General features: G+C 36.5%; 1 protein-coding gene across 5 annotated transcripts in view; it reads left to right on the top strand.

The window, feature by feature from the left end:
- Window positions 1-12914, top strand: part of LY49F (killer cell lectin-like receptor) — a 124066-nt gene that overhangs the window by 89016 nt on the left and 22136 nt on the right. For 3 of the 5 annotated variants that reach the window (XM_005610809.4, XM_070269032.1, XM_005610808.4), the window contains exons 1-4: window positions 7832-7958; window positions 9381-9497; window positions 10805-10894; window positions 12106-12348. In XM_005610809.4, coding sequence (XP_005610866.1) covers window positions 9383-9497; window positions 10805-10894; window positions 12106-12348 — 448 coding nt within the window. In that variant the 5' untranslated portion in view covers window positions 7832-7958; window positions 9381-9382. 5 annotated transcript variants of the gene reach the window in all.

Below are 12914 nucleotides of genomic sequence, written 5' to 3'. Positions count from 1 at the left end.
ATGGATTATGCTGCATTTTTAGAGATACAATATAATATTGTGGTCAAATTTCTGTGGGTTATTCTTGTGGTAAGTACCCTGATCAAACCATTTCGGTTTGCCTGGAAGTTTCTAAGTTTTAAAATGGAAAATTTCTCATCTCAGGATACTACTCAGTCCTGGGCAAACCGAAGTGGTTAATTTTCACCCTTGTGTTAAGGGATGGTTCTTTATGTTTCTTGTGTATTTTCCATAATGGTAGCCTATAGTAGGAACTGAATAAGTTTTCTGTATTAACACTTATACAATGGTTAATGTGGATTTCTATATTTACAGTTATACAATTGTTAATATAGACTCAATATAACCTGGTCCAGTCTGCCTTTCTAGTTATTCTATTCCCAGGAATCTTATCTTCCAGCTATATTGAATTTTTTGGCTTTCCCAAATCATGCATTTTCAAACAATTGTGCCTTTGCTCAGGCTATTTTCTTCGTGGAATGCTTCATCCCTCTGAACATATATTGAACTTTTCCAACAAGGTCCAATTCAAATAACACACCTTGTCACAACACTTCCCTGATCCTTCCTTTTCTTTAGCTTCCTCTTTTCCCCAATAAAGTGAGTTGCTTCCTCTCCTGTGCTACTAGCATTTAAAAAAATTCTTTCTTATACCAATTGCTCCCTTGTGCTAACATTTGTTTACATGTTTGTTTTCTTCTCTAGACTACAAGTGCAAAGGGCTCTTTTTATTTTTATTTATTTATTTATTTATTTATTTACCTTTGGTGAGGAAGATTGGCTCTGAGCTAACATGTATTGCCAATCTTCCTCTTTTTGCTTGAGGAAAATTTTTGCTGAGCTAACATCTGTGCCAATCTCCCTCTATTTTGTATGTGGGTCATGGTCATGCCACAGCATGGCGCACTGAACACTGTAAACCCACACTGGGGATCTGATCCCATGACCCCACGGCCACTGAATTAGTGCATGTGAACTTAACCAATATGCCACTGGGCCAGCCCTGGCTCGGTCTTTTATTGCTAGTGTCCAATCCTTTCTGGCACATAAGAATGCTTGTCAAAACTCATTATATAGTGTTTTATAATTTTTAAAGCTCATTTTACATGCAACACCTCATTTGATCCTCTCAATATTTCTATGAGCTTGGCAAAGTTGACTATAATATATTTGTTTCGTTGATGAACAAACAAGCTTAGAGATGGTGACTCAACGACGGTGAGGTAAAGGTGAGCATTGGGAGTGAATCTCAGGTCTGCTGGTGCTATCTGGTCCTTTACGCTGCATAAAAAGGCTTGGTCATCCCCTTCAGGTTTTCTGTGGAAAGTCATCTGACCTCCACTTCACTGTGCAAGACTACACTGTCATCACCCCCAGGTCTCTTATATCAAAATAAATATTTCTGTTCAAGTTGTAGACCTCAATGAAAGTGCAGTATAAAATCATGTTATAATTCTCTTAGACTTAGATGTTAACCTCAAGGACAAGGGGAGAAACAATCACTCTTTGAACCTCTTACGGGCCCACAACTTTTGGTTGCTCCACAAAATAGTCTTCATTCTGTGGCTCCTATTGAATAAGATGATCCACTCAAGACTGAGCAAGGCTGGGGAGAAATAGTCCATAGATTAAAAAATCTTTAACATATTAACTCTTTGTCCCCATTCTCTAACTCCCTTTGAGTTCTGATTTACTTATTATACTCTTCCCCACTATCTACTAAGTGTATCATATTCAAACCAAGGTGGAGAATAGGTCAATAGGATAAATATTTTATATTGTCTCTGATTTTCTTAAACTTTGTTGGAACTGGCTCTTACTTGATTGTAAGCTACTGGTGGACAATTATAACTAAAAGTTAAATTTTGTACAGCAGTAGTTTTTGTGAAACTAGATTTTTATAGCCTTCAGGTCAGCAAATACAAGATATCCCCACTCCTTCCCCCCCATAATAGAGAGATCTCTTGGAATAATCAAACTTATTTTCCAAGCGCTGGTACTGTTCCCTATCCCTCCTTTTCCCCCTTCATGGGATGGAGTGTCGCTACCCAGCACCTACCACAGTCTTTTCCATATAGTAGATGCTTTGTAAAAGTTCAGTGAACTGGTTGTCTTTTGTACTTACTGCCTTCAGATTTTTTTCTGTAACTTAGTCTAAGGTAGAAGAGATTCATTTCTGTTGCTATGGAAACCTTTCAATTACCATGAGTTTTGCATATGCACATACTCATACCACAGAGTTGTATATTTGAACACATTGGATAAGGATGTGTCTTTTGGATGTGGCTCACCTGTGAAACTAATTTCTCATGTATAATCTGAGTAGAGAACTTTAACTTTACTCAACCAAAGCAACAAATACAGCACAGCCAAGAGGACTAGTGGGAATTGGGATGATCTACCAGCTTTACCATTCTATTTTATTTATATATTATTACTTTGAGTTTCCAGGTTTGTGCCTCTGCTTCTTATAGTTAAGAGTGTAAGCACATATTTCATCAATATCAGGCTGAGCCTATTCATGTGGACATTTTTCATATGAATATAAATGATAGCTGAGATTATTTTGTATATCCTATTTTTAGACTATTTTGTTTGGATTTGAAATGTGTGAGACCTGTGAACATGGGTTGTGCTGTAAGTTCCACTACTGATCCATATGACGATTTTTGTTTTCTTGGTGAGGAAGATTGGCCCTGAGCTAACACCCATTGCCAACTTCCTCTTTTTGTTTGAGGAAGACTGTTGCTGAGCTAACATCTGTGGCAATCCTGCCCTATTTTGTATGTGCGATGCTGCCACTGCATGTGTTGATGAGCGGTGTAGGTCCATGCCCAGGATCTGAACCTGTGAACCTCGGTTTGTTGAAGTGGAGCATGTGATCTTAACTGTTATGCCACCAGGCTGGACCCCCAAGGGATAATTTTTTAAAGACTTTGTTTTAGAGCAGTTTTAGGTTTACAACAAAATGAAGAGGAAGGTACAGAGATTTCCCATATACCCCAGCTACACACATGCATAGCTTTCCCCATTATCAACATGTGCCACCAAAGAGGTACATTTGTTACAATTGCTGAACCAACATTGACACCTAATAATCTCTCAAAGTACATAGTTTAGCTTAGGGTTCACTCTTGTTAGTGGACATTCTATGGGTTTGCACAAATGTATAATGACATGTATCCATCATTATAGTATCATACAGAGTATTTTCACTACCCTAAAAATCCTCTGTGCTCTGCCTATTCATTTCTCCCTACTCCCAACCCGTGGCGACCGCTGATCTTTTTCTTGTCTCCATAGTTTTATCTTTTCTATAATGACATATATTTGAGATCACATGTTATGTAACCTTTTCAGATGGACTTCTTTCACTTAGTAATACACAAAAGTTTTCTCCATGTCTTTTCATGACTTCATAGCTCATTTCTTTTTAGTGCTGAATGATGTTGCATTGCCTGGATATACCACAGTTTACCCATTCACCTGCTAAAGGACATCTTGGTTGCTTTCAAATTTTGGCAATTATGAGTATAGCTGCAATAAACATCCATGTACAGGTTTTTGTATGGACATTAAGTTTATTGGTTATTCTGCTAACTCGTTTCCTAGCATTATATGATAATGAGCTAGAATAGAAAATCTAAAAAAATTAATGAAAATAAACCACAAAGGTAAATGAATGATTTGAGGGTGGGCATAAAGTCTGAACCATGTAATACAGTGGAGAGAACACTGATTGAAGAATCAAAATTCTTAATTATGGCACTACTTCACAGATCTATTTTCCCTTTCAATCTGTGAATAGACTTTATCCCTTAATGTCACAGAGCTCAAATAGCAATCTGATATCATTTTTTGCCATTATTTTTTCATGTTTACTTAGTTCCTGAGAGGGCCTTCTCATTTAGGTACTTAGAAACTGGAGGAAGGTTGGTTACTGTTTGACTGACTTCTGGAGGCCAGATGGTACAATATAGAGGATTTTGACTCTAAAGCATTAGAGCATCTTTTTTTGTAAAGACAAAAGGACAAATGAGGTGGTAAATTAGGGGTTCAGGAAACCTCAAACACGTCTTTTGGGTTTTTACTGTAAGAGCCAGGAAATTAAATATCTCTCAGTGGCGTAAAGGTTAGGCATTAGGACAAACAACCATGGGGGTGGGAACCTGGCCAGGTGAGATTACTCCTCCCAATAGAGCGATGCAGACCATGTTTCTCTGGGAGCTCATGGTTATTCCAGACATTTACTTCAGCTTAGGACAGGAAGAACAGCATGCTGCTTTAAAATGAGAAGCTGCTGAGGTTTGAAGTTGTGACCGGAAAGCTTGAAGGTGTGACTAGAGCTGTGTGCTAAGCTTCTAGGTGACAAGTTAATATTGTCAGGAAGGAATGGGTAAAATGTGTGGTTTCCCAAATGAAAAGAGGCTTGGCAGCAAAGCATCCAGGAAGTGAATATTTGAATGCTTTATATATTCGTGTTGTATATGTGTTTGTGTGTTTTGCAGAAAAGTGAATTCGGAAGACAAAGTTCAAGAACATGAAAACATTTGTCAATTTCCTCCTCTTTCTGTTTTATTAACTGTGGTTGTGATAGATGAACTTTGGTGCTTCAGTTTTGTCCTTTGATTGAAGGGCCATGCTAGGAGTTCCAGTTAGTCCCATTGGAAGTTACTGCTGTTATCTTCTGATGCTGGTTGTCTTCTCATGTAAGAAGAAATATACCTTTTCCAGAAATTTAGAACCTAGTGTAAAAGAAACTAGAGCTTAGAGGGAACAGCTGTACAATTTGTCTTTCCAATCATTGTCACATTCTCCCTCTCTCTAAAACTGAAAAATCTAGGTTTTTATAGTCAATTTTCTTAATTGTAACATGTTCATGGGGTGCACATGTAGGCATCATCTCTCTTCTATGTGCTGCAGTTACGATAATGAACCAGACAGACGTGGTACTCACCCTGTGGAATTTATATAGAGGAGACAAACAATTATCTAAGTGTAAAAAGGTGTTGTGTACCTGTCTAGCTCCCATCATGAGAACTGTCTACCCTCCATCAACTATAAGGGTGTAAATGAAAACAGAAAGAAAGCTCAACATTACCAGTATCTCCACGGGGCTGCAAGATGTAAATAACCAGAGCTGAGGTTACAGAATGGTTTTTCTAGAGAGGTAGTGGTATGCTGCCACACGTTTCCAGCTCCTAAATTGTACTAATGTGGGCCTCCCACCTCATAGACACACACACTTTCCTCCAAGCATCTGCACTCCAAACCTGACGTGTTAGGATAGAGAACCTAGCTCAGTGTGTCAGGATTGTTGGGTTGCAGTCCTGGCTCTTCCACTATTTATATTACCTTGGAAGAGAGTGGAAAAATGAACATTTACCTATTTTGAAGTCTAAGAAATCCTATCCGTAAAGATAATCTCATTGAATTCTTCCAAATCTATGAAGTTAGTTATACTCATGTTGAACATGTGAGGAAAATGAGGCTAAAGATTTAGAGTGACTTGTTCAAATTTTTACAGCTAGGAAGGATTTGAATCTTGCACCTCAAATAATAATATTTAACATTTAATGAGTGCCTACTATATATTTTCCAGGTCTGGTTAGGCACTTTATATAAACTATCTCATATTAAATATTACATTAATTAATTTAATATTAATTTAAATAATTAAAAGATATTATCCCTATTTAGCTATGGTGAATCCAAGGTTTAGAGAAGTGAGGTGACTTGCTTCAAGTCAAACAGAGGAGCTGGGGCTGCTATTTCAATCCAGATCTGCCTGGTTCCAGAATTCATGCTTTGCGGCAGAGGTTTGCTGGAAATCCAGGCCCTTTGAATCCATAGTCCATTTGTGCTCTGTGTATTCAGTCAGGCTTGATTTTAAACATGGGTCAAGAATTAGCAATAAGGTGTCCTTTGGCAAGTTAATTAACCTCTTAATACTAATTTCTCCATTTGCAAAATTAGGGCAATAATAATAGCTGTCAGCTTTAAGAAGTTTCAATATGGTTATACACACAGTAGGTCCTCCAATAAATGATGGTGTCTCTCTCTGCTGCCTTCTCGACAACCATTACTCTTTCTCCCACCCCTACACTCTATGTTCTCTCAGCAGAGCTTCTTTTATTTATTTTTGGCATTGGGATAGAGGGCTGGGGATCTTTCTTTATTTTGAGATTGACAAAGCCAATCCAAGATTACAGTTAAGAGAAAGAAATGCCCAGCAGCAGGTGTCCCTGAAGTGTGCAGACTCCTCCCATGAAACTTTGCTTATGTTATTGAATTAAATTCGACTCTGGGAGGTATTTCAGTGGCCTGCCTGCACGTGGTGACAAGCGGCAGAGCTCAGTGGTGATTCAGAGATTAAGGGCTGCATTGGGAGACAAGTAGGCCAGTTGAGGGCAAACAACAGGCAGCATAACCTAGACTGGGTACTAGTGGTCAGAACACTCAGTAGACCGTGTCTGTAAAGTAGTTGGGAAGAGAGGTGGGGGCAGGAGCAAACTGAGGAGTGGGGAAGACTTCTAAAGTGGGATGGTTTAGCTGTGGCTAGAGGTCATAAGAGAAGGAAAGAATAAGCAAGGAATTTGGTCCAAGCTGGTGAAATCTGGATGGGTTTGTCTCGAATAATCAATTTCCCCTTCTGTTCCACACCTCACTCCTCTTCCTCCACACTCCATAGTAACCACTCTCACCTGATTTGAAGAGCAATTTAAATTGGCTTCATAGAGCTGTATGTCAGAAGAATGACAAGGCCTGTATCAAACGAAAGTGAACTTCAACGACAGATTTGGGTGTATTCTGGCAGGCTTTGGCTCATAGAAAGAGTTGTAGAAATACATTTCTTTTAGCTGGAAGGTTGTAGATCTTTATGAAGTAATATTCGTACACAAAACTCAAATAGAGGAATAATTCACCAGTGTCTCTTAAAAATCAATAGTAAACATTTTCATACACAGCTAGTGGAATATAAATGGGAAGCATTTTTCTGGAGGGCATTTAGTAATATGTTTCAAAGGTTTTTATCGTTTATATCCCTTGACCCCGTAATTTCATGTTTAAAAAATTTACCTAGGAAAATATTCAAAAGTATAGGCCAAATATTTTTTATACCAGCAAAAAATTGGGAACAACATAAATATCCAGTGGTAGGAGATTATCTAAATAAATTATGGTATAATCCATATGGTTAATAACTATATATGGCTTTAGATAAATTTTAGATAAATATTTTTAAATGAAGAAGCATTTATTAGAACATAGTTGGAATGAAACCAACTTTGATAGTAAACGTAATGTACGGATAAAAAACTAGAAGAAGATACACCAAAATTTTTATAGTGGAATTATGGGTGTTTTAAAATAATTTCTAAAATACGTTTATCTGCAATAAACATAACTGGAAAAAAATAATCTTTTTTTCAAATACCAACATGTAAGAGAGTTTCTAATAGGCTATGTAAGAGTCAAAGAATTTAGTAATAATATTTTTATGTGTATGTATATAAATATTTATACATATACATTTTAATCATTTGTTTTTCCTAGTTGTTTCTTTTAAGTATGCTAGTCTTTGTTAAAGATATTAGTTTTTGTTTTCCCCAAAGCTGTGTTTGTTTATCTTCTCAGTCCTCAAATACAGATTTTGAATGTTATTTTTCAAAGAGTACCAAGTGGTTGGTTAGTCGAAATGAAGGAACATATAGCTCGTGACCATTTTTCCTTTCCCGTCAACCTCAGCTTTTATCATACAATTTCTTTTTATCACTTTGGTCAAGAGGTGGGGCAGAAGATTTTGAGCTAGGGTACCGCTCAGAGATAATTCATTTCTGCCTTCCGTCTTACAGCCTCTCACACACCCGAGGGATCAGGATTGGAAAGGCTGACTTCTCCCACCTTGTTGTTGGGTCAGCTTTCTCTTCCTGCGTCGCTGCATGGCACAGATACAGGTACCCTCTGCTCTTATTCCTTCAGGTCTTTGTACCTGAGTATACTGTTAGTCCTTCTTATGAAGAAAAGATTCTAGGAATATGGCCTTTTATTACAAATGACATGAACGTGGGATGGATGGGAAAGCATTCTCTATTGATTGCTTTAGAACTGCATTAACTCAGAAGGATGTGAAAACTGTAGTTCAGCATTCATGGAAAGTTATTTATTTTTTTTCATTATGCTACGATTCTTGCTTTGTGTTATCGAAATGAAGAGAGATTTGGGAGTTAACTGCTTTTCATTTGGGCCTAATGGTTTACATACTATCAATCTCAAAGGATTCCGTAATAGAAAAGACTCCTTTTCCTTAGGAAATTAGAGAAAATTTTGAATAATTAAGTTTAGAAAATTTTGTAAATTAAAAAAAATTAAAGAATATAGTTACATGTGCAATTTATTTTCAAAATTTCTTGTTTTGTGGATATCATCTTTTCCCAATAATTAATATAAACAGCAAGGTAAATTTTAAATATATATTATTTAAAAATTTCTTTTTATATTAGTATCCATTAATAGATTGAATACTTTATGGATATTAACTAATGACTGCCCACTGACAAATTTTATTTTCACATAGCCTTCTCTGGCAACATCATACACTAGAAGACTATTTCTAAAATTTTAATATACATAGAATTTTGGGGGATTAAAAATACAAGTGTCTAGGCTCCAACTTAAGAGACTTTTATTCAACACATCTTGCATGGGTCATTGGAATGTACGATGTTAACCAATCTGCAGTATTAACCTCAGTAATTGTTTAGCAGATGGTGCATGGGATACACTTTGGGAAACACTCTGGTAGAGTCTTGTTGTAATTAAAGAGAATGCAAGAACTTTTTAATACTTGTATGCATATCAGAACATATATTTTCAGTTTCTTTAAATGAAGATATTTATATTTTTTCAGAATTTCAAAGACACAGAATTCTTGTGTTTTGAATTGATAGTTTTAAAAGTATGTCAGTAATTTGGGATGGTACCAATTCTGCCTAACATTTGTATATGTATGTTGAACATTTTGAGCTATATTGACTGGGGCAATAGGACCCAGCATATTCAATCTATTGGTAGGTTTTTAAAAAACTCTCTCTGTATTTTTTAATAATTATGGCAGTAATCACTATGGGCATAAATAGCTTTATCAGAGATATGGAAATGTTATCCATTTCTTATATAAATCACACTCAGTCTACGAGCTTTAGGTGCTTAAAGGAGTTGATAAACACACCACCCCCCCCCCCATACACACACAGATATACACACATACCTCTTAATCCTGGGTAGGTTCCTATAGGCTGACATTTTCATTTTTCTTTAGACAGAAATACTCCTGTTGCAAACTTTTAATGCAAAATATATTTCTCTTCTTATTCTAGACATGAGCAATCAAGAAGTGACTTATTCCTCCTTGAGATTTCTTCAGGCTCCTTCACAGTCACAAAATCGATTGAGGCCTGGCAGTACTCAAAGGCCTGGGAAAGATGATGACAAAGGTATATGTTTTAAGCATCTAGATACACCTATCTTTTATGGATTCTCAAACTTTAGAGTTTTGAAGAAAGTGTTCCTATCTGTACTTTAGGTTCTCAGATGTTAATATGAAATCATAACTGTGTAGACTAGTAGAACGAGATTGATTTTTTAAAGTTTGTGAGAACAGAGAAATTAATGAATTCTTTTAAATTTAAGAAGCTAATAGAATGTTTTCATTCAAATTTGTTTAAGAGGAATTCACGAGGCCTTTAAAAGTAAAGGACAGAGCCAGCCAAGACGACCTTGCACTGCTTTGGCTGTCTAGGTTTGGTTTCCGGGCATGGAGCCACATCATTCATTTGTCAGTAGCCATGCTGTGGTGACAGCTCACACAGAAGAACTAGAAGGACTTGCAATAGAATATACAACTAAGTACAGGGGCTTTGGAGAGTAAAAAGAAAGAGAGAGAGGAAGATTGGCAACCGAAGTTAGGTCAGAGCAAATGTTTCCAAAAAAAATAAAAGGTAAAGGACAGACTAGAGTCTCAAGAAAAGATTTCATTCACTAGACAAATAAAGTCTTTAACGAATGAGACATGAAAAATGTGCTTTAGAAACAATGTTTTTATTCACAGAAATGATATTTTAAGTGTCTTAAATGCTTACGAAACCTAATGGCAATGAAGTAACAAAAATGTTCAAACCAAAAGGAGCAGTCTAACTTTTCTTTCTCTCTCTCCTCAAATATTGTCACAAACTCTAAATTGAGAATAACTTTTACTTGTTTAATCTAGTGACAGAGATTCAACCTTCAGAAACTGAAGACCTCAAAATTAGGAGGATAAATAGAGTAACAAACAGAACTGATGGAAAAGAAAGTTGATTGCTAGAAACTCCTTTAAGGATGAACCCAAATCACATTTGCAGCTTCAGAATAGCCTCTATTGGCCACCAATTTCTCAGGAATATTGACTGCTTTGTCCTTGCTCTTCATGATTGTGATCACAGGAAGGAGTATACATGTCAGTGTAGATCCTTATAAACGTGTATTGTGTCTGTTGTTATCTGTGCTGTTATAAGGGATGTACTTTTAAAATCCTATAGGACTGTTCTTGTGTGTAACATTTCTACAATGAGTGTATGTCAGTCGTAAATTGAAAACTTTAAAACTGTAATTACAAGATCACAAATTTAAATCAATTTGCATGATATATTTTTGAAAAAATTTTAGAGAAGATTATCTTTTTGTTCCAAATGTTGTCCTAGGTTAAGGTGAGTAGTGGGCCAGACTACTCCTAACGATTATCTTCTTCCTTCTTTATTTCAAGAGTTTTCAGTGCCCTGGCATCTCTTGGTAGTGACTCTTGGGATCCTCTGTTTACTTCTTTTGGTGACGGTCATAGTGTTGGGGACAAACAGTGAGTAATTGAACTGTATCCTTCAAGTCTGAGTAATAGCAGTAACCACTAATTATGCCGATATTAACCATGCTCCAACAATTGTTCCTTGGCTATAATCAGGCAATGTCCCAGGTGGCTCTTTTTTTGTGATTTTTCCTTAGACACATCACAATGTCATTTTCATTTTACTTACCTATTCCAATGACTTCATCTGTAATGAGCTTTCTCATTCTGTGTAATACACGGTAACATTCTTTCTGATACAGGACTTAGTAATATTCTGCCCTCTGACTTTAGATGATTGTGAATCTTGGCTAAACATTCTTTTAAAAACAGCTCTTCAAAAGAAATTATGGAGGCTTGCCCGGTGGCACAGCAGTTAAGTTCGAGTGTTCTGCTTTGGCAGCCCGGGGTTCGCCGGTTTGGATCTGGGGTGCGGACCTTTGCACTGCTTGTCAGGTCATGCTGTGGCAGGCGTCCCACATATAAAGTCGAGGAAGGTGGTCATGGATGTTAACTCAGGGCCAGTCTTCCTCAGCAAAAAGAGGAGGAATGGTGGCAGATGTTAGCTCAGAGCTAATCTTCATCAAAAAAAAAAAAAGAAAGAAATTATGACTTTCCCTTGATGTTTTCGAAGTATACAATAAAGAAATAATTTAGTAAAAAGAGTGATTCTGCACATGGATGTTAGATGATCTTGAATTCAACCTTTGTCTTTTATTTGAATTCCTTGACATCTTTAGAGAAAATCACTCTTATGATTCACTCAGGTAAAATTACATATTTAGATCTTCCTCCTTTTTCTTCTCTGGATGTTCCATCTAGTCCAATAATACTGGGGCTGTTTCTTCATGTTTCTTAGTGCAGATTTTCATACTCAGAAGATGTGTTGCTAAAGGTTGATTGACTGATTTTTACTTTTGTATTTATTTGTAAATGATGTGCTAACTGTTAACAAGAAACTAAACTGAACTATCAGGGGTTACCATTATAATTTTATTCAGATATCTTATTTTATTTATGCTATGCTTAAGTTGCTAATAGTGAGAAATTTGATGTGTCAATTCCTGTGGGCAGTTCATTGAGGTGTTACTTTCTAAATGTCAAATTCCTAATTAAAGTAATGAAATGAGTTGGTTGTCAAAGTGAGACTTTTTCTCTTGTATTAAATTTCAACATTTAAACATTATGAGTACTGTTTTGTGTTATATCTATACTGTTAATTTTAGTTTTTAAGCGTATTCAAGAAAAACCTCAACAGGAGGAAATTCCACAAAACTTCAGTCAAAAGTACAACATTATACAAAAGGACAATTACCTAAAGGAGCAACTTTTGACAAATAAGACTCTAGAATATGACATTCTCAAAAATGAAAATCTTCAGCTGAAGAAGGACCTGGAGTCACTCTCTAAAGCAAAGATGAGCTGCCATCGAAAACAGGGGATCTTTTCAAAGTCTCTGCAAAATACAGGTATAGCAGAAATCATGAGTGAAAGACAGCATGATTTTTCATTATTTCTTCCCCCTCCAGAAGCTTTGAGGCCTAATAAGAGGCTGAGGATATGTGCTAGTGATGCAGGTCTACTAAACAACTCTAATTTGTGCCTCTTAGTGTGGTGTGGGTATTCGGGTTACTTGTTTCAAATATGGGATGAAGACCCCAGAAGACATGTTGGGATTAGCAGAACCTTATGGTTCCCAAAATTCAACGGCAGTTGTTGCATTTCTCCTCTTCCCAGAATGTGAAATAGTATGTCAGCTCCCCTGAAAATTTGGATCCTTTTGGAACTGTGGGCAAATTAGACACTCCCACTTTGTTGCTGATGTGAAATGTGGAGGCTATCAGTAAAAATATACTTAGGCTAAAATGGGCACAAAGCCTTTAATGTGGATGCTGTTGTAAAGATAATTGTGTTTGTATGTGTATTTCCATCCTGCCTTGACTTCAGAAGGTATTCAAGAATCTATTTTTTGAATTTTAATTTATTATTTTTATAGCATCTTTATTGAGGTATTATTATTATGCAAAGAACTGCA

Source organism: Equus caballus, chromosome 6 (assembly GCF_041296265.1).
Source record: "Equus caballus isolate H_3958 breed thoroughbred chromosome 6, TB-T2T, whole genome shotgun sequence".
Classification (NCBI taxonomy): domain Eukaryota; kingdom Metazoa; phylum Chordata; class Mammalia; order Perissodactyla; family Equidae; genus Equus; species Equus caballus.
The sequence above is the reverse complement of the archived record's forward strand: the minus strand, read 5'-3'. Positions and strand labels throughout refer to the sequence as shown.